At 47.2% G+C, this 18,635-nt stretch overlaps 1 protein-coding gene across 6 annotated transcripts in view; it reads right to left on the bottom strand.

Annotated features, from left to right (window-relative positions):
• PECAM1 (platelet and endothelial cell adhesion molecule 1) overlaps nt 1–16,371 on the bottom strand; it is a 70,172-nt gene extending 53,801 nt beyond the window's left edge. For 4 of the 6 annotated variants that reach the window (XM_045813849.2, XM_045813850.2, XM_045813851.2 and 1 more), the window contains exons 1-2: nt 1,200–1,461; nt 1,087–1,113 (exon numbers count right to left, since the gene is read on the bottom strand). In XM_045813849.2, coding sequence (XP_045669805.2) covers nt 1,087–1,113; nt 1,200–1,263 — 91 coding nt within the window. In that variant the 5' untranslated portion in view covers nt 1,264–1,461. Of the gene's footprint in view, nt 1–1,086; nt 1,114–1,199; nt 1,462–2,227; nt 2,325–16,191 lie in introns of those variants that run through there. The other 2 variants (XM_087854214.1, XM_087854213.1) reach the window with 2 other exon arrangements.
• Between the last annotated feature and the right edge of the window lie 2,264 nt (nt 16,372–18,635).

Here is an 18,635-nt window from a genome sequence, read left to right as displayed (position 1 = left end):
TCATCCCCATTTTACACAGTGGGGAAAAAGGCTCAAAGAGGCCAGGTGAAAGCGGCTTTAAAGATCTGAGTTGGGCTTCTGGCTCCAGACAGAGAGCCATATTCTAGACAGTGGCGGCCCTAGTGCTGATGCCCGGCTAACTGGCTCTCACTTAGTCCAGACGGTTATTTCTGAGGCACAGAGACATCATCGGTCCATTAGGATGGTAGGAAGATAACAGATATCCTGCCTGCACCGGTTACTGTGGGGGTCAAATGCCCACCAAAGCACATGGACACTGGGGCAGGAGACCAGCAGACTGGCTTTGCTAGTAGCCACGCTAGCCTTCCCAATCCTGGAGCCACTGCTCAGAGCCTGGGCTCAGCAAACCAGCATCATCCACGTACATCAGCTCCCAAGAGCTGTACAACTATCCACAACCTGGTCACCCCCATTCTTTTGTGGAGTGAAGTGACCTCTGATAAGGGGAGCCTGTTCTGTGGGCTCTCCCTCCAGTTAGCCCCTGGACGTAGCCAAGCATCTTACTTTTATCTCAAAGATTCAAAACTCGCTCTAGAGTGGTGATAAACCAAACTTTAAAGATAGGCAGAAGCCCCCTTCCTGTGCACAAGCACAGCTTCTCAGGTCAATGGCAAATGAAATCCAATATCTGTTTTAGACCACTTAGAAGAAAAAGTCATAGCAACAATTTAAAGTATGTTCTGTCCTCATGAATCTAATAAATTAATTACATCTCATTTGTGATTAAAAACAATGGGGGATGGGGAGAATACGAAAATAAGAAATTTATGGTAAAACAACAAAAAATAAAATACGGAATCACTCCTTTTGTATTACCTTCCAATCCAAACAAATAGCAATTCACTAGTTTCTAGAAAAAACGTATGCGACTTCTAGAACATGCTGATTAGAACTTGGCTTAGAACGAGTGTTTTATTCTAAAAGCGTTCTAAAAATGCCAGAAGGGAATAAACGTTAGCTCTTAATTAGAATATTTTTCTCAGTTCTTATAAACATTAAATCTGATGTGAGTTTTAAGAATCCTGAAAAGACACAGCAAAACTAGATAGAAACTTTACAACTTACAGTTTTCTTGTCCCTCAAGGCTTGGACCTGGAAGAGACAGAAGAAATATGTTGATTCCATTAGCTTCGATTCTCATGAAGTTTAAGAAATGTGGGAAGAGAATAAAAACTCACAAAGCAGAAGCATCAGCAGAAGTCCTAGCCACATCTTGCCCTCTTGGGCCCACTCCAGCTGCATCTTGAGAGCCAAGACTTCGGGCAGTTAGTTCTGCCTTTGGGCCATGCCCCTGGGGCAGAAGACGCTTTCCACGTGGCCCAGATAAATCTGCCCTGTGAAAGTAGAGAAACCACTCTGGTAACTTCTGGCGCTGCAGAGAGACTGGCTGTAGTGCTGGTCAAGTAATGGCGGCCATTGCTGGAAATTGGAAACAATGAAGCATGGGCCGGGCTGATATCTCCTCAGGAAATGACTGGCCTTCCTGAGGGGCCACTGAACGCAGACTGTTTTAAAGGTACAAGTGACATTTGCCTCTAGTGCCCCTGACTCTCCTGTCTCACCTGGGTTTGGAGCCCCTTCTCATGGTAGGGTGAGAGGGTTCTTCCCTCTTCCAACCTCTACCCAAAGGGCTTCTCTCTTTGGACACCCAACAAGATCTGCCGATTTTTCCTGAGCTCATCTCTCCCACCCCCACTGCCCAGGGACCTCTTTCCATGCAGCATAAGTCTGGACCTCCTGCCTTTCCTAGCAATGCTATGGGACAGGGCTGACTTTTCTGGAAAATTGCAGGTTCATCAGACAGACCAGCTGCCTTGGGGCAAACTCAGCTCGAACTTGCTGTACCTAGGAGACTCTCCCTGGCTTCTGCAGTTGGTTTCAGTGTGGATAAAGGCAGCTCTGTGAGGTATGCGTTCCTTCTGGCCACCCCCTACAGCCTGTACCTTTATTTTATTTTTTATTTTTTAAGTAGGCTCCATGATCAACTCACGACCCTGGGATCAAGAGTCGCATGCTCTACCCCTTAAGCCAACCAGGCACCCCCAGCCTCTCCCTTTAAATATACACAGAGTACATCAGGCCATAGGGAGCTTTCTAAGATACGAATCAGTTCCTTTCACTCCCCGGTTTGAAACCTTGTGATGGCTCCCGACTGCCCTCCAGAAAAAGTCAGTTTACAATCCTCCACAATCCAACCCTTGCTTACCTCTCCAGCCAAGTCTCTCACCAATTCTCTCCTGGCCCCTACATTCTGATTGCTAGAATTTATAGTTCCCAGGACACATCACGTGTCTGCACCTTTGTCGAGGCTGTTCCCCTGCCTGGAGGACTCTTGTCCTTCTCCTTTTCTGGCCCATTCCTACCCATGCATCATAACTCAGTTTAGGCATCCACTCTTCCAGAATTCTCTCCCGTCTCCCCCACACCGAGCTGCCCTTCCTCAGCATCCCCCTCTGTAGTCCTCATGTCCCTAGTCTTCTCTCTGTGAGACACTTTCTATAGTGTGCCATAATGCCCTGTCCTCCCCCAAGTGGACTGCTGGCTGCATGATGACAGGGACAGTGCCTGGTACCTAGTAGGTGATCAAAAAACATTAGTAGAGGGGCGCCTGGGTGGCGATTTTGGCTCAGGTCATGGTCTCAGGATCGTGAGATCAAACCCCCCGCATCGGCTCAAGCTGGGGGTGGTGCCTGCTTGGGATTCTCTCTCTCCCTCTCCCTCTGACCTTCCTCCCCCCACGAGTGTGTGCCCCCTCTCTCTCTCTCTCAAAAAAACAAAAACAAAAATACATTAGTAGAGTGGATGATTGGGTGAATGAGATTATTACTGCCTTGAGGTCGGAGGGCAGTGTTGTTTCTGAAATGCTACCCTCTGATGCTGCCACTAGTAAAGCTAAGTCAGCTTGGAAATGGGACAAATAGAAACCAAAGACTTCTCTGCCCCAGGGCAAATACCAGCTAGAGAACAACTCCTCTCTCTGATGTATGGTTCAGTGGAAGTTATGAGAAGAGCTATTAAAGAGCCACGCAGAATAAAAGAATATTTTCTATTGTGTCAATTACTTTTGGTGTTTGGTATTCTCTATTCCCCACTGTAAACTCTCTTCTTTAGCAACCTACTGGAAATCACCCCCACTCACCCACCAAATTTTTATTTGGCGAGAAAAAAGAAACACCATGAGTCCTAAAATAGATGTTGGTTTCAAAGATAACTTTCGCCTACGGTAGAGTAACCAACTTTTGCTTCTCAAAGTAACGTTCAAGCAATGGTGGTAAATGCCCCACCCAATGCCCCTAAGTCCCAAAGTAAACTTCTAAGACTTAGTCATTGTTTCATACACAATGCTAACAGTTTTAGAACACACGAGAAAATAAAACTTCATTTCAAAATAAGTCTTGATATTTTAAAAGAAAAGCAGAAAAAACCATATCCCACCACTCACACCATGCCCCAGAATAAATTCCAAATGGGCCAACTATCTGAAAGGACAAATGAAACCATAGGAGTTCTAGAAGAAAACATGAAAGAATTCCTCATGACCGTTGAATGGCAAAGGCTGGTTTAACTCTGACTTAAAATCCAGAAATTATAAAAGACTGACAAATTATACTCCATGAAAAAAGAGTTCTCCACCCCCCCCCCGCCAAAAAAAAAAGTTCAGTCAAGAGAAAAAAATACAAACTGGAAAAAAATATTTGCAGTTTACATCATAGACAAAGAGCTAACCTCTCTAACATGTAAATTAATATGTAACCTCTCTAATATCCACCCCACAGCCACCATCCCTCATTGCAAACACTTACCTGCTTTCTGTCCTTATGGGTAAAGTTTGCATTCCTAGAATTTTATAAAAAATGGAATTATACAGTACATACTTTGGGGGAGTCTATCTTCTTTCAATCAGCGTCGTCAAATATTAATTTCTTTTTATTGCCGAGTGGTATTTCATTGCATGAATATATCACAGTTTGCTTATCATTGTTTACTAATGAACATTTGGGTTGTTCCCGATTTTGAGCTAACAGAGAGAGCTGCTAGGCCCATGCCTTTGTATGGACATACACTTTCATTTCTCTTGGGTAAAAAGCCAGGAGGAGAATGCCTGGATTGTATGTTTAACATTTCAAGAAACTGCCACTGTTCTCCAAAGTGGCTACACCATCTTACACTCCTGCCAGCGATGTATGGGAGTTCCGGTGGCTCCACACGTTACCAGCTCGGGTGCTGGGGCTCTCCAAGAACGGAGAGGCCAAACTCGAAGCTCCAGACAAGGCTGTTACTGGGGTTTCCGTTGGAGCTCAAGGGAGAGGAGCGCCTGGAACAGGTAAAGGCGGGGGGGGGGGGGGGGGGGGGGGATGCAGGAAGCGGGGCGCCCAGGCGCACTGGACAGGACGTGCTTCGTCATGCATCGCTCGTCTCACTGGCATGTTAAGTCTCCAGCCAGGGAGTGATTTTTAGTTGATGAGGGGGGAAGTCAGTGAAAGGTCAGCGCTGGGGCCCACCTTAGTGCAGACTGGTTTGCTTCAGTCTTCCCCAGTCTCGGTAGTGGAGCCCCTCCTCTGGTGGGCAGCTGGCATCCACGTTCCGGCAGGATTCGCCCAGGGACTCAGCCATCAGGGATGCTGGAGGGACGCCTGGGTGGCTCAGTCGGTTAAGCGTCTGCCTTCAGCTCCCGTCTGATCCCAGGGTCATCAGATCAAGGCCCACATCTGGCTCTTTGCTCAGTGAAGAGCCCGCTTCTCCCTTGCCCCTCCCCCTCCCCCTCCCCCTCCGTGCCCGCGGGCACTCTCTCTCTCTGACAAATAAATAAATAAAATCCTTTAAAAAAATAAATAAGAGGAACGCTGGACTTCTGCGGTCTGGGTTGAGGGCGTCCTCTCCCTTGCTCTGTCTCAATTTGAGCTATTCTAGTCCCCTTGACCTTTCCTTATGAATTTTAAAATCAACTTCTCAGTTTCTACCAAAAAAAAAAAAAAAAAAAAAAAGGCCAAGCCTTCTGAGATTTTTACTGAAATTGCACTGAATCTGTAAACCAGTTTGGGGAGAAGTGACATTTTAGCCCGACCAAGAGTATTCTAGCCCAGGAACACAGCATCTCTCTCCACAAACAGGAATGTTCTATGGTTCTCAGTATACTTTTCCTCATAAACCTTGTGTCTCTTTTAGTGTTTTAAGTCATGTTAATGTATTACCTAATAAAAATCGAATTAGGAAATTCAAGTCTAAAATAAAGCTGTGCCTCGGGTGTTAGAAATCATTTGGCATGGCTGTTGTATCTACCCTAGGCCCCGGGAGCCAAGTCCACATGAGTCTGATCCTTCACGGGAGAGCCTCCCCCACCACTCTCTGTGGGGCTGTCTCCCTCTCTCTTCCTGCGGGAACCCCTCTTTCTAGCTCCCAAGGCAATCTCTTCCTCCTCTCTCAGCCCTGGCTGTGATGTAAGAACTGAAGTATATTCTCCCTCATTTATTTTATTCATGGAAAAGATGATCAGGCTCCTTATTCTTTGTGAAATATGAGTGTCTTACTAAAAATTAAAAATGTATAAATGGAAGGTTTTCTAGTTCACCTTTTTTAAAAAAAATCATAAATTGAGTGGCTTTTTATGTGTGTGTGGCCCTCACATAGCTCTCCCCTTCCTGCCCTTTGTCCTTAGTGGACTCCTTAATCAGAAAAAAAAAAAACACCAAAAACCAAGAAGCTCCTCAAATAATTTTGCTCCCTTCTTCCTCTTCTTGGTGAAAGGGAGTTGAAGGAGAACAGAGTGGTTTCTGCATGCTGTGCTTCTGCCTTCCAACGCCGGGAAGTCACACAAATCTGGAACACAGCAATTCATTAACCTCAGGAAAAAACTGTCTGCCGTAATAAACCTCAGGAAGTGCTTTTTCTGAGAAGCCAGGGGTGGGGTCGGGAAAGAGTGGGGGAGGAGGCGGCAGGCCAGAGAGCCACAGCGCCAGGCATGGTGACCATCCATCTATTTCATGACCACGGAGACAGGAAAGAAGGTGCTGACCATCCCCCCAGCCTGTGGCTGCAGCTCAGTAACCTTGGCGAGTCCATGAGCAGGGCTAAGCCCTGTTCGCTGAATTTGGAAGTCACCGCAATGGAAGACTAAGCCTGGGGTTCCAGTCCCTTCTCTGCAGTTTAACAAGCTTCCGTGTTTTGAGGTTTGCTTTCCTTGCCTGTCAAATGCGGATAATATACCCATTCTACCCATTTCACAGGCTTGTTATGAAGATCAAAGGAGAGTTAGCATTGGAAAGCACAGGTAACCAGCAGGGCACAATAAGAACAGAACAACAATGGTTAGAGGTCTGGTTTGGGCCCCAGCTTTAGCAACTCATCTCGACTTAACTTAATAAGCTCAAGGGGAGGGACCCAAAGGCCCTAATTCAATGCCCACCCAGGTGCTGTCCTCACAACCCCAGCTGCCTCACAGAGATGGGTAGCTAGGCAAAAGGGAGGCAGGGGGAAATCTTGTGGGGTGGGGGTGGGGGGAGGAGATGATCAGTGCTGTTTCATCCCCTGCTAGAGGCCCCCCTCCAGTGACAGGGCATAAGATTGTATTTTAACTCATGGCTGTAGGCATTTTTGTCTTCAGGGGAACCTCCCTCCATGAAAAAAAAATTAATTATATTTTACAACTGCATTGGTATAAGCAAGAATGTATTAGAGTTACAATCATATTAAAACATTTCTTTGACCTAAAGTTCTTTTTTATTCTTCTGATTACAAAATAACATCCTTCATGAGCCCCTAAAAGTATCATGGACCCTGGCACTATGCTTCTGGGGCCTAGTGGACAAGTGGGCCCTGATACCGATCAGCCACACAATAGCCTCAGGGGCCAAGGAGCCAGCTGTGAGTTGCCCAGGCACTGGCCTGGGAATGGGGCCAAGAGCACCATCATGTCTCAGGCGCCAAAATGAAAACACTCTACAGGTATTTGTGCATTCTGTTTCCCAAAGTGCAACCAACAAAAGGAAAAATAGAGGAATTGGACTTCATTGAAATTACAAACTTCTGTGGCAAAGGACACCTTCGAGAAATGGAAAGGCAATTCACAGAATGGGAAGAAATATTTGGAAATCATCTACCTGATGAGGATCTAGGATATATAAAGAGCTCTTATGACTCAACAACAAAAAGACAACCAGTTAAAAAAAAATAGGCAAAGGACTTGAATAACTATTTGGCCAATAAGCACAAGAAAAGATGCTCAACTTTGTTAGTCATTTGGGGATTGTAAATCAAAACCACAATGAAATATTACTTCATACCAGTACAATAACTATAATTAAAAAGACAGACGATTATAAGTGTTGGTGACCATGTGGAGAAGCTGGAACCCTCATACATGGCCGGTGGGATTGCAAAATGATGCAGCCACTTTGGAAAGCAGTCCGGCAATTCCTCAAAGGGTTAAAAATAGAATTGCCATGTGACCCAGCAGCAATTCCATTCTTAGGTATAGACCCAAAGGAAATGAAAACATGTTTACACACTTATATGCAAATGTTTATAGCAGCATTTTAAACAATATCCAAAAAGTAGAAGGAATGCAAATGTCTACCAACTGATGAATGGATAAACAAAAGTGGTATATCCATACAATAGAATATTATTTGGCAGAAAAAGAATGAAGTATGGATGAAACTTGCTACCGTATGGATGAACCTTGAAAATGTCATGCTAAGTGAAAGAAATATGAAAGGCCACATATTATATGATTCTATATATATATATGAAATGTCCCCAATAGGCAAATCTTTAGAGACAGAAGTAGATGAGTAGTTTCCGAGGGCTGGGGGAGTTGGAGGAAATAGAGTGACTGCTAATGGGTAGGGAGTTTCTTTGTAGGGGTGCTTAAAAACTTTCAGAAGTTGGGGAGCCTGGGTGGCACAGTCTGTTGAGCATCTGACCCCTGGTTTCAGCTCAGGTCATGATCTCAGGGTCGTGAGATCAAGGTGCGTGTCTGGCTCCATGCTCAGCAGGGAGTCTGCTTAAGAGTCTCTCTCCCGGGGCCCCTGGGTGGCTCTGTCATTAAGCATCTGCCTTCGGCTCAGGGTGTGATCCCAGGGTCCTGGGATCGAGCCCTGCATCGAACTCCCTGCTCCGCTGGGAGCCTGCTTCCTCTCCCACTCCCCCTGCTTGTGTTCCCTCTCTCCCTGGCTATCTCTCTCTCCATCAAATAAATAAAATCTTAAAAAAAAAAAAAAAAAGTCTCTCTCCTCCTCTTCCCCTGCCCCTCCCACTTGTGCGTGATCTCTCTCTCAAATAAGTAAATAAATCTTTTTTTAAAAAGCATTGGGAAAAAAGTTCTAAAAATTGGTTTGATGATAGTTGCACAATTCTGTCAGTAGACTAAAGACCACCGAATTGTGCACTTTAAATAGTTGAATGGTACAGTGTGTGAAATACGTCTCCATAAAGCTGTTATTTTAAAAACCCTAGGAGGCAGGTGTTTTAGTTTCTTGTGGCTACTGTAACAAATCCCCACAAACTTGGGCGCTTTAGACAACACAGACTTATCCTCTCACGGTTCTGGAGGGCAGAAATACAAAATCAGTACCACTGAACCAAAACCAAGGTGTCCTCAGGGCCACACTCCCTCCAGAGGCCCCAGCTCCAGTCTCTCCAGCTTCTGGGGGGCTGCTGGCAACCGTGGCCATGGCCGCATCACACCCATCTGCAAGGCCAGCATCTTCAAAGGTCTCTCTGTTTCATCTTCTCATTGCCTGTCCCCTGTATGTCAAATCTCCCTCTCTCTTTTAAGGACACTTATGATGGCAGTTAGGGCCCACCCAGATAATTCAGGATAATCTCTCCATCTCAAGATCTCTGTCTGATCACATTCGCAAAGACCTTTTTTTTCCCCATATTAGGTAACATTCACAGGTTCCAGGGAATAGGACCTGATTATCTGTGGGGGCCACTATCAGCCCTCTACATGTGGGGTCAGGATCCCTGTGAGGGATGGGGAAACGGAGGCAGAAGTTTCTCAGGGTCACGTCTACCAGGCTGTGTCTGTCTGTCTGGCTTGCTCTGAGGCCTCCAGTCACAGACCTTGAAGAATACTTTCCTGATAGAAAACTCAGATCCAGCCTCTGACCTGACACACATGAGTCACGAGACCAGGACCAGCTTCCCAGGTGTGTAATCTGGGCAGTCACACAGGGCCTGTGCTCAGAAGGGGTTGTGTTTGGTTTTATGCTCTGCTGTCACCAACTTGAAATTTTTTGTTTTATTTTATTTTATTATTTTATTTTATTTATTTAGAGAACACACGAACAGGGGAGGGGCAGAGGGAGAAGGAGAGAGAGAATCTGAAGCAGACTCCATGCTGAGCACAGAAGGGACACAGGGCTCCATCTCACAACCCTGAGATCATGACCTGAGCTGAAATCAAAAAGTCAGATGCTTAACCCACTGAGCCACCCAGGTGCCCCTGCCCCGGGCTGATCTTAATAAAAATCTTTTTGATATAAATGTTTAGCAAGCTACAAATTCCCTTCCTCTGCTGTCATGTATCCCACACCATTTCCATGAGGCTATGAGGCTTCCTCATGAGGATGTCATAGGTGCCTTGATCGAATCCAGAAGTACTAGCGAACTATACATCCCTTAGATGGCCGCCACTCTCGATACTATCCTAGCAGCGGTGGTAGCAGATAACAATAATAAATGATGGACTTTTTTTTTTGTCTTCACTCTCTTTTTTCTGTCCTTTTATCCAAGATGAAGTAAACTTTGCTAAAATAAGAGGAAACCTTCATTGGTTTATCATAAGTTCAAGGAGGAATTACCCTGCCAGGAACAACTCTTGGTGGGGGGAGGGGGGGAAACAGTTATGGTTTATCTAGAAATCACCAAAATGAATTTTGGATACAAAAAAGGACTTTGGTTTAAAGTACAAGCCGTTTCCAGCTTCTCATGGGATGGTTTTGATCCAGAAGTTTGTTTTTACGTTGGCTGTTGAGCAAATGCTAAATGTACTCAGAAAACAGTCTGACAAACACTGATTAGGTTCTCTGCTCAGCCCCCACAAGCCATTTAACTACGAGGCTGAAATCATAACTGGGCCCCAAGTCTCTTCAAGCTCCCAGCTTTCAGCCCCTTAATCCCAGGGGAAGATCTGGTCGTTTCCCTTCCCTGCAGGTGGCACCCAGCAAGCAGCTGCCTGCATGCAGGGATTACTTTTAAGTCCACTGTCTATAACTTAAAGATGTTTTTAATGGAGCATTATCCCCTCGTTTGGGGGACTTCCAGCAGCAACAGTGTCCCCATCCCACATGTCACCCCATCCGTGCCTGTAGACTCCCACCACCATGAGTTCCAGAGCCTCACCTGGCCTGGGAAAAGATGGCAGTCATTTCTCTCACCTGTTTTCTTAAGCCTAAAGCATTGGACTTTAGAAATCCATCCTGCTCCTAGTATTTTAATATTAGAGATTAAGCAGAAGTAGCAGAAAACACAGAAGCTAAGAGACCAGGGATGTTGGCTGATGGCTGCTGTTCATATCATCCCTGCATGGTTTGCCCTCTTCTGCACATAGGCTCTGGGAATTTAAGAGAGAAAAATACTTTAAAATATGTAAAACGTTACCGGGGCGCCTGGGTGGCTCAGTCAGTTAAGCGTCTGCCTTTGGCTCAGGTCATGATCTCCAGGTCCTGGGCTCTCTGCTCAGCGGAGCCTGCTTCTCCTTCTGCCTGCCACTCCCCCTGCTTGTGGGCTCTCTCTCTCTCTCCTACTCTCTGTCAAATAAATAAAATCTTTTTAGAAAAAAATTTAAAACATTACCAATCAGAGTGGTTCTTAGTCCAATATATGTGTTGCTTCGTCCCTTTTCATGGGGTCAGCAGAAGTGTATGTCAACTTCTTACAATGAGCAACTCTCACCTCAGCGGAAACAAGATGTCTGGTTGGGGAGCTGCGGAGAAAGCAGGACCTGGGAGCCCATGAGCTGTGGGTGCTCTCTCCTCGGTTCCCAGCCAATCCCTCCATCACCTGCTTTAAAAGGAGGTAATGGCTCCTGCCTCCGAGGCTTCTCCTCCTCCGCACTTTTTTTGGCCAGGCAGGTTGATGTTATTCCTGGGCTGGGCCTCCAAGTGTTGGAAGCGTGGGGGAAGCCTGGATCCCTTCTAGTATCTAGCCTGAAACCCCAAAAGTGTCCTGACTTTAAAAGTTGGAGACAGGGAATCCCAAAACCACAGATCCCAGGGGCCTGGATACCTACCCTCTACAAAACTCCAGCAGATTATTTATTAGGTATGTGAAAACTTCCTGGTGTGTCTAAGCATCCCCTAAAATCTTCTCCTAGCGAGTGATGTTGGCTTATGGTATGCAGAACCCCCATAAAGGCTGTTGAAACAAACAAAATTATGGAAGGAGCCCAGACCTCTGCTGTTGGGAGTTTAGGGACGGGTGGAGAACGGGGAGTCTGGGCCAGGTCCTGACAGAGCTGCCCTTGAGGGTCACGCCCAGGAAAGGTCAGGCCAGGTGTTAAGGACTAGACACTGCCTGGGTCATGAAGTAGGGAGTAGAGGAGGAGTGCTCAGTGCAGGGACTGAGGGTGGGGGTGCCTAGCACCCAACAGACAGGTGCAGATCAGAGCAGAACTCTCCCAGGTGTTGGCAGAGGGCACCTGCAGCTTCCAGGCAGGAGGTGGAAATGACCAGAAACCAGCAGGATCTTCTAAAAATAAGTCAGGACAAGTTAACCTGGTTTCTTTGTTGTCAGGGTTACTAGATTTGTTGAAACAGTAATATACTGCAGGTACAGGGTTTCTGAATTTCAGCAAGACATCTGACCAGGTCTGTCCTCGAGTCCTCGTGGAGAAGTGTGTGATATCTGCAGTGTATGGGACAACTAAATCAAAAGAGCTTTGACCAAGGGCAATTCAAAGGGCATCTCTAATGGAGTGGAGATGCCACTCTGTCCTCCGCCCGCTGCTGGTCATTTTTATGGCCGGCTCACACCCGACGCTCGAGAGCATGCTGAGTGGATGACACAGCACTGGGAGAGATAGCTAAGAGGCCAACCAACAGACTCAGCAGTCAAAAGGGTGTCACTGGGAGGGGGCGACGGGCCAAGCGATGGTCCACCATAGGAAGTTAAGCTCCTGATCTTAGTTCCCAGAGACCACTTCTCCACACGAATATTCTGTTTTGCTGCCTGAAGTATGTGACTAAGTTAATTGAATTTTATTTTCTTTCTAAGTTAATGATAAGTTTTTGTTTCATGCTGAATAACTAAAATAAATAGTTAATTTTAATGTAAAAAGAAAAAACAAAAAAGCAGACCGTTTACAAACACAGGATGAGGGAGATGTCGATTAACGGTACAACGTGTGGGAAAGACTGATGAGTTGGAAGGCGCCTGGCCACCATCATCGCAGGCCACATGAACAGAGGTAAGGAGTTCAGAAGAGGGGAGGAGACAGCCCTGCGTGTTGTCATGCAAGCTCAGTTACGTGGGCGACACCCAGACACATGTAGACACGTGACAAAAATGCTAAGGCAGGAGCTTCACACCACATCCTGAGAGGAGCATTTGAAGGAAGTGGGAATGTTAAGATTAAGAAAGATCTGGGGAGCATCTGATAATTATCTTTAAATAATTGCATTGTTTTTATGTGAAAGAAAAATTGGACTTTTTTTCTGCCTCCGGGTAGAAATTACAGGGAGGTGTATTTCAGTTAGAACGGTGCAACCAGCCAGTGAGGACAAGTTTCACGAAGGTTTTTAAAGACAGCTGAGAGAGAGAGGGGAAAACATTTGTAGACAGCTGCGGAAACTCCCCTGGGCCGATGTTGGGCAAATACAGCCTCCAGCAAGGGGCAAGTGTTACTGCCAGTTCCTGAGGACTCCGGCAGCCGCGTAGGCCACTCCTCCTCTCTCTAGGGGGAGATTGTGCCTGCCGAACACCTCTTCATCTTACTGATAAATACACCACTAAGAAGGCAGATATTTGTCAAAACAAATGCGATGGGTCAGAGCGGTGTTCCTACTGATTGCCAGGATTAAAGACAGAGGAAAAGGAAAGAAGAAAGTTGTTATCGCAAAGGTGGTCAAGGGGCCTCTGTTGCTTGTGGGCTGGGATCACAGTTCTGGCTCCATGCTAGAAAGGACCATGATGTTGTTCATGGAGCTTGGGGATGACCAGCCAGACAGCAAGAAAATGCATGTGTCCCTGTTGTGGAAACTTGAGCAGATCAGTCTGACCACTTGAACAGCAAGCACGACAGGAACCAAAACAAAAAGGAAAACCAAATGTAGCCGAAGAGCTCCCAGTCTTCATTCCCTGGAGGGGCGGGGGGGGGGGGAGGCAGAATGACAAAGGCCCCAGATGAGACACACAGAACTGAGGAAGAAAGGGGCCCATCTGGGAGTGAGGGACACAGAGCAAGTGGCTGACCTGGAAGTGCTGGCCTGGACTAGATTTTGAGGGAGACACCTCCGTACTGGGATTTTCTCTGCGAAGTGAGATACAACTCTCCCCTCAAAGTCCCCTTCAAACAAACTTCAGTGAAGCCCTGCATTATTTTAAATAGATTTGGAGAGAGGGGTTCCTGCTAAAATGTACAGGGCATTTAGCAGGTCTCATCGACTGTCTCACTGGATCCTGTGACTCAGAGGCCAGTAATAGCCTCATGTTACAGGAGAAAAACGAGACTCTCAGAGAGGCTAGTACACTTGCCCAAGATCCCACAGCGAGTTTAAGTGGTAAAGCCTGTTGGAATATCGGATGCCTGACTCTAAGGCCTGAACTCCTTGCACAAACACCTCTAGAGGAAAAACATTTCAGGGTTTCTTGAAATGCCCCCCCAATAGGAAACTCTTCGGTTTTGAACAAAGACCAAAGGGGTCAAAGTCTGAAAAAGGTGAAAAAACTCAGAGTATGAAATATTTATTCACCAAGGTTATTCTAGGATGTAATCCTTCAATTTGTTCTATACAACTGTCTTCATGTTTCCTGTTTCTTTATAGCTTCATTACCTGATTAAACAAAATTAAAATAAATAGATACATACAAATAAAAAAAGGCAGCCAAGTTGGAGTATGAGAATATGCACAGGAAACAGTGCTTCTAGACAGACATGAGATTCATGTGATTTAGGACCAAGCTGGGAGCCTGTGTAAACATTTCTAATATTGAGAATGTGAGGACACATTGGCTTTCCAAATGGATCCCCCACAAACCTCAAGGATCTGCTTTAATTCGAGCTGTTTAAAAAGTCACCAGTTGGGGGCGCCTGGGTGGCACAGCGGTTAAGCGTCTACCTTCCGCTCAGGGCGTGGTCCCGGCGTTCTGGGATCGAGCCCCACATCAGGCTCCTCCGGTGGGAGCCTGCTTCTTCCTCTCCCACTCCCCCTGCTGTGTTCCCTCTCTCACTGGCTGTCTCTATCTCTGTCAAATGAATAAATAAAACCTTTAAAAAAAAAAAAGGCGCCAGTTGCCCAGAGAAATAAAAAGCATGTGTTCACACAAAAGTCTGCACGGGGATGTTCGCAGCAGCCTTATTCGTAATTCCAGTTTTCCCAGAAAAGCTGGGCTCAGTCCAGATGTCCTTCAGTGGGTGAAGGGTTAGATGAATGGTGGTACATCCAGACTATGGAATATTCCTCAGCACTAAAAAGAAACAAACTGAAGGCGTGTGGGTGGCTCAGTTGGTTAAGCGGCCAGCTCTGGATTTCGGCTCAGGTCGTGATCCTGGGGTCCTGGGACGGAGCCTTGCGTCTGACTCTGCACTTGGTGGGGAGTCTGCTTGAGGGTTCTCTCTCTCCCTCTGCCCCTCCCCCCACCCTGTGTGTGACCGCGCTCGCTTGCTCTCTGTCTCTCTAAAATAAATAAATAAATACATCTTTTTTAAAAAAGGAACAAACTATTTGCAACAAATTGAATGAATCTCCAGGAAAATATGCTGAGCAAAAAAAGCCAATCCCCCCAAATATGATTCTATTTCCCTAACATTTTTAAAGTAACAACATTTTATAAATGGAGGACAGATTCAAGGTTTCCAGGAATGGGGAATGGGGACTGGGAAGGAAGTGGGTACAGCTATGAAAGGTTAACGGGTGGGATCCCTGCTGTGCCAGGACTGTATCTGGACTGTGGCCGCAGATACGGGAACCCACGGACGTGTTGAAGCTGCACACGCGCACACACACACACACACACACACACACTCCAGGTAAAAATGGGGAGATTAAATGGGATCATGGGTTGTATCAATGCCAGTGTCCTGGGTGTGCTATTATCCTATAGTTTTGCAAAACGGAAACCAGGCAAAGTGCGCAGGGATCACTCTATATTGTTACAAATGATGTGAATCTACTGTTACATCAATCAAAATCTCTGTTTTTTAAAAAATGGACCAGGTCCCCGTCCCTGAAGGATTCAAGCTCTGGTTGACTGCTCTGACACAGTCATTGGGGGATGACTGCATTCGGTGATACCCTCTGGCCTCCAACTCTCCAATTCTCCTGAGGTCTTACGGGGAGTGACACCCTTCAAGGTGGTGTGGGGGGAGTCCTTTGCTCGAAAGTCCTCTCTTTCTGCTGGTCCCACAGGCACAGAGTGAATCAGGGAGAATCAGAATGCCCTCCTCAAAGAGGCTCATTCTCTTGTTCCAAGAGGAAGAGGTGATCTGAGCTGTTCTGAAGGCATTTTGCAAGACCACGTCTGTCACCATCTGCTTCTCCCTAATGCCGGGGCTGCCCTGGGACCTAGAGGCTCAGGCCACTCCACCGACAGAAACAAACCAGAATTTTCACACTGCTACTTAGAACCTGGAAAAAAACCTTGGAAGTCCTCCCCCAGGGTGACAAGGAGCAAACATGCTCCAAGTAAAGGGACATTCTAGGTGGAAAGTGAATGGAAACACTTTGAGACCTGGGAAGGATCCTGGATATTCAAGGAGGTAAAGGAAGATTTTTGAACATTATTCTAGAGATGCATTGAAATGCCCCAGGTCCTCAGGGAACATTTTCCTCCCAGATAATTTCATGTTCAGTTGCACCAGAAAATTATCCCCATATGGACCTCTAGAACAGTGAGCTGGAAAAATGTGAGGTGTCCTTAGTCCCCTCTTTCCCCATAGGATGAGGCCAAAGAGCCACCCCTTAGGCTGGCTTACAGAGACAGTCCCTGAGGTTGGCCGTGACTTACCCGTGCAGCCAGAGAGGGGCCTGCTGAGCCTGGCAGTGTCTCAAGACTTCCTGGCCAGGGAGCTTCCTTCACTGTCTCTGGGATCCCCACTCACCACTTGCCCTGTGTCCTCACATCCAGGACCTGGCACAGTGTGTGTGATGGCAGGCCCAGGTGCCCTGACCCAGGCACTGGCTTCTAAAGAGTGGCCTGAGTGTTGGGCCAACCCCAGCAGAGCCAGCTCTCACGAGGCCCCAGCTGACAACCCCTGAAACTCCCATGAATGTGGAAGTGACATGATGACGACACAGTGTATCTGCCCCCTGCATGCCAATCCCGGGGCATTTGCATCTCCCTTCTCCCCTATCCACCTCTGCCCTCCATCCGCAAGCCGTACCCTTGGAGGAACAGATTTCTCTTGGGGTTTCCACAAGCGGTGGGCTCTGCCCTGCCCCTGTAGAAGGCTTTGCCCGCACAAAGGGACTTGGAGTTGAAGTCTTTGGCCCCCCTCACACAATACTACCTATGACTGCCTGAAAAAATCCATTTTTAAAACTTTCCTAGCTCAGAAAGCTGAAGGAAGGGGAAAAGCTGGGCCCCAGTTCAGCCCCAGAGGCTGCATTGTTCTCTGGCCGCCACTTACCCAGAAGGCCCCCCCAGCCCCTGGGGAATCAAATGAGATTGTTTTTCCCAAGATCCAGCTCTTCAGGTGTGAGCTGCAGTTCTTGGACAACAGTTACTGTGGCATTTCTGCAACAGGAAAGAGGAAGGAACTTCTGAACCGTGAGCCGTGGCATCAACAATGTGCGCCCCCAACCAGCCGCAGCAAAGAGGAAAAGAGTTCAGTTTCCATAGTGATAAATCACGAGGAAGCATGTGAGGGATAGTCGGCAGGAGGATTTTTCCCTTCCTCTGGTTCCCTGCAAACACATTCCCAACTCCGGAGTTGGTTAGATGCCTGGCACCTCTCCAAACTGAGCCTCCAGAACCACACAGGTAGAGGAAGAAAGAGGAGGCTTCTGCCAGATGGAAAGTCACACCGGAAGTCCTCTGTTCCCGAGACCCCAGGGAAGGGGTTTGGGCTCTTCTTAAAGGCCTACATGGGGCATAGGTGTGCAGACTACCCAGCAGGCCCAGCACTACACCACACCTGGGTGGCCCTGCACCATCTTGAGAGCTCTTCAATATATGCCACGTCCATCATTCTCTTTCAGGACCTTACACTATGCCCAGCACGATACCATGCTCTATGACGAGAGCCCCACAGCGCGGCGACTGTTGGCCTTTTCACAACAGAAGGACAGGGCCGGTGAGGGAGAGATGTGCCAGAGACAACTCATCCCGTTAAAACAGCGGCCGAAATTCCAACTTAACTGAATGTCCCGTTTTTGGTTTTTTGCTGAATTTCAGCTATATTTATATTTATACTTAAAGTAAATATTTGCTATATTTTGTAAATAGGTAGAGTTGTGCAACTGCCACCCCAATCTGGTCTTAGGACACTCCTGTAACTCCGTAAGTTTCCTCTTGCCCATTTTCAGTCAGTCCCCAATCCCTCCCCAAGTCCCAGGCAACCCCTGGTCTGCATTCTGGCTCTATAGATTTAAGGGAGGCTGTTTTTAAGTGGAGGGCCTCAGCCGCTCCACAACTTAGTTTGAAATCTAAGTATTTGCATGAAGAGTTTGGTTTCATTTTTCAAGTGAAGCTGCAGGAGAGACTGGCTGCCCAACATGGGGTTTGGTTTGTCTTTTGTCAACTGAGCAGCCTGTGGGTTACAGGTGTATGTGTTACTTGAATCCGTCACTGTTTACAGATTGCATGGGTCATGCAGCTCTGGTAAGGCTGAGGGCCTCCTGGCCTGGCTCGGAGAGCGGAGACACCTTCTAGGCCTAGTCAGGGCAGGGCAGGGGGTTGGGAGGGGCTCTCAGGCATTCAGAGGGAGCTATTCAAGGACACTGCCTGCTACAATGGCCAAACGCTGGTCCTTGGCCACCTGGGCCCAGTGTGGAGTGACCTGACTAAACTGTTAGATGTCAAGGTGCCTAACCTTGACGCCTGGTGCGTAAATGGCAGCTGGAAAACAGCCTTCTGTGAGCTCAGCATTCGTTTAACACACAGGGCTGAAGCACCCTAATCTGAGGGTATGCGTGAAGGACGGCCCTGCTTTCAGAAAGTTAGTTCTTGGGGGGCGCCTGGGTGGCGCAGTCGTTAAGCGTCTGCCTTCGGCTCAGGGCGTGATCCCGGCGTTCTGGGATCGAGCCCCACATCAGGCTCCTCCGCTGGGAGCCTGCTTCTTCCTCTCCCACTCCCCCTGCTTGTGTTCCCTCTCTCGCTGGCTGTCTCTGTCAAATAAATATATTAATTAAAAAAAAAATCTTAGAAAGTTAGTTCTTGGGACACCTGGGTGGCTCAGTTGGTTAAGCTGCTGCCTTTGGTCATGATCCGAGGGTCCTGGGGCTGAATCC

Source organism: Ursus americanus, chromosome 23 (assembly GCF_024610735.1).
Source record: "Ursus americanus isolate L20-20 chromosome 23, mUrsAme1.1.p, whole genome shotgun sequence".
In the NCBI taxonomy this organism is placed as follows: domain Eukaryota; kingdom Metazoa; phylum Chordata; class Mammalia; order Carnivora; family Ursidae; genus Ursus; species Ursus americanus.
This window is presented reverse-complemented; position numbering and strand designations above follow the sequence as displayed.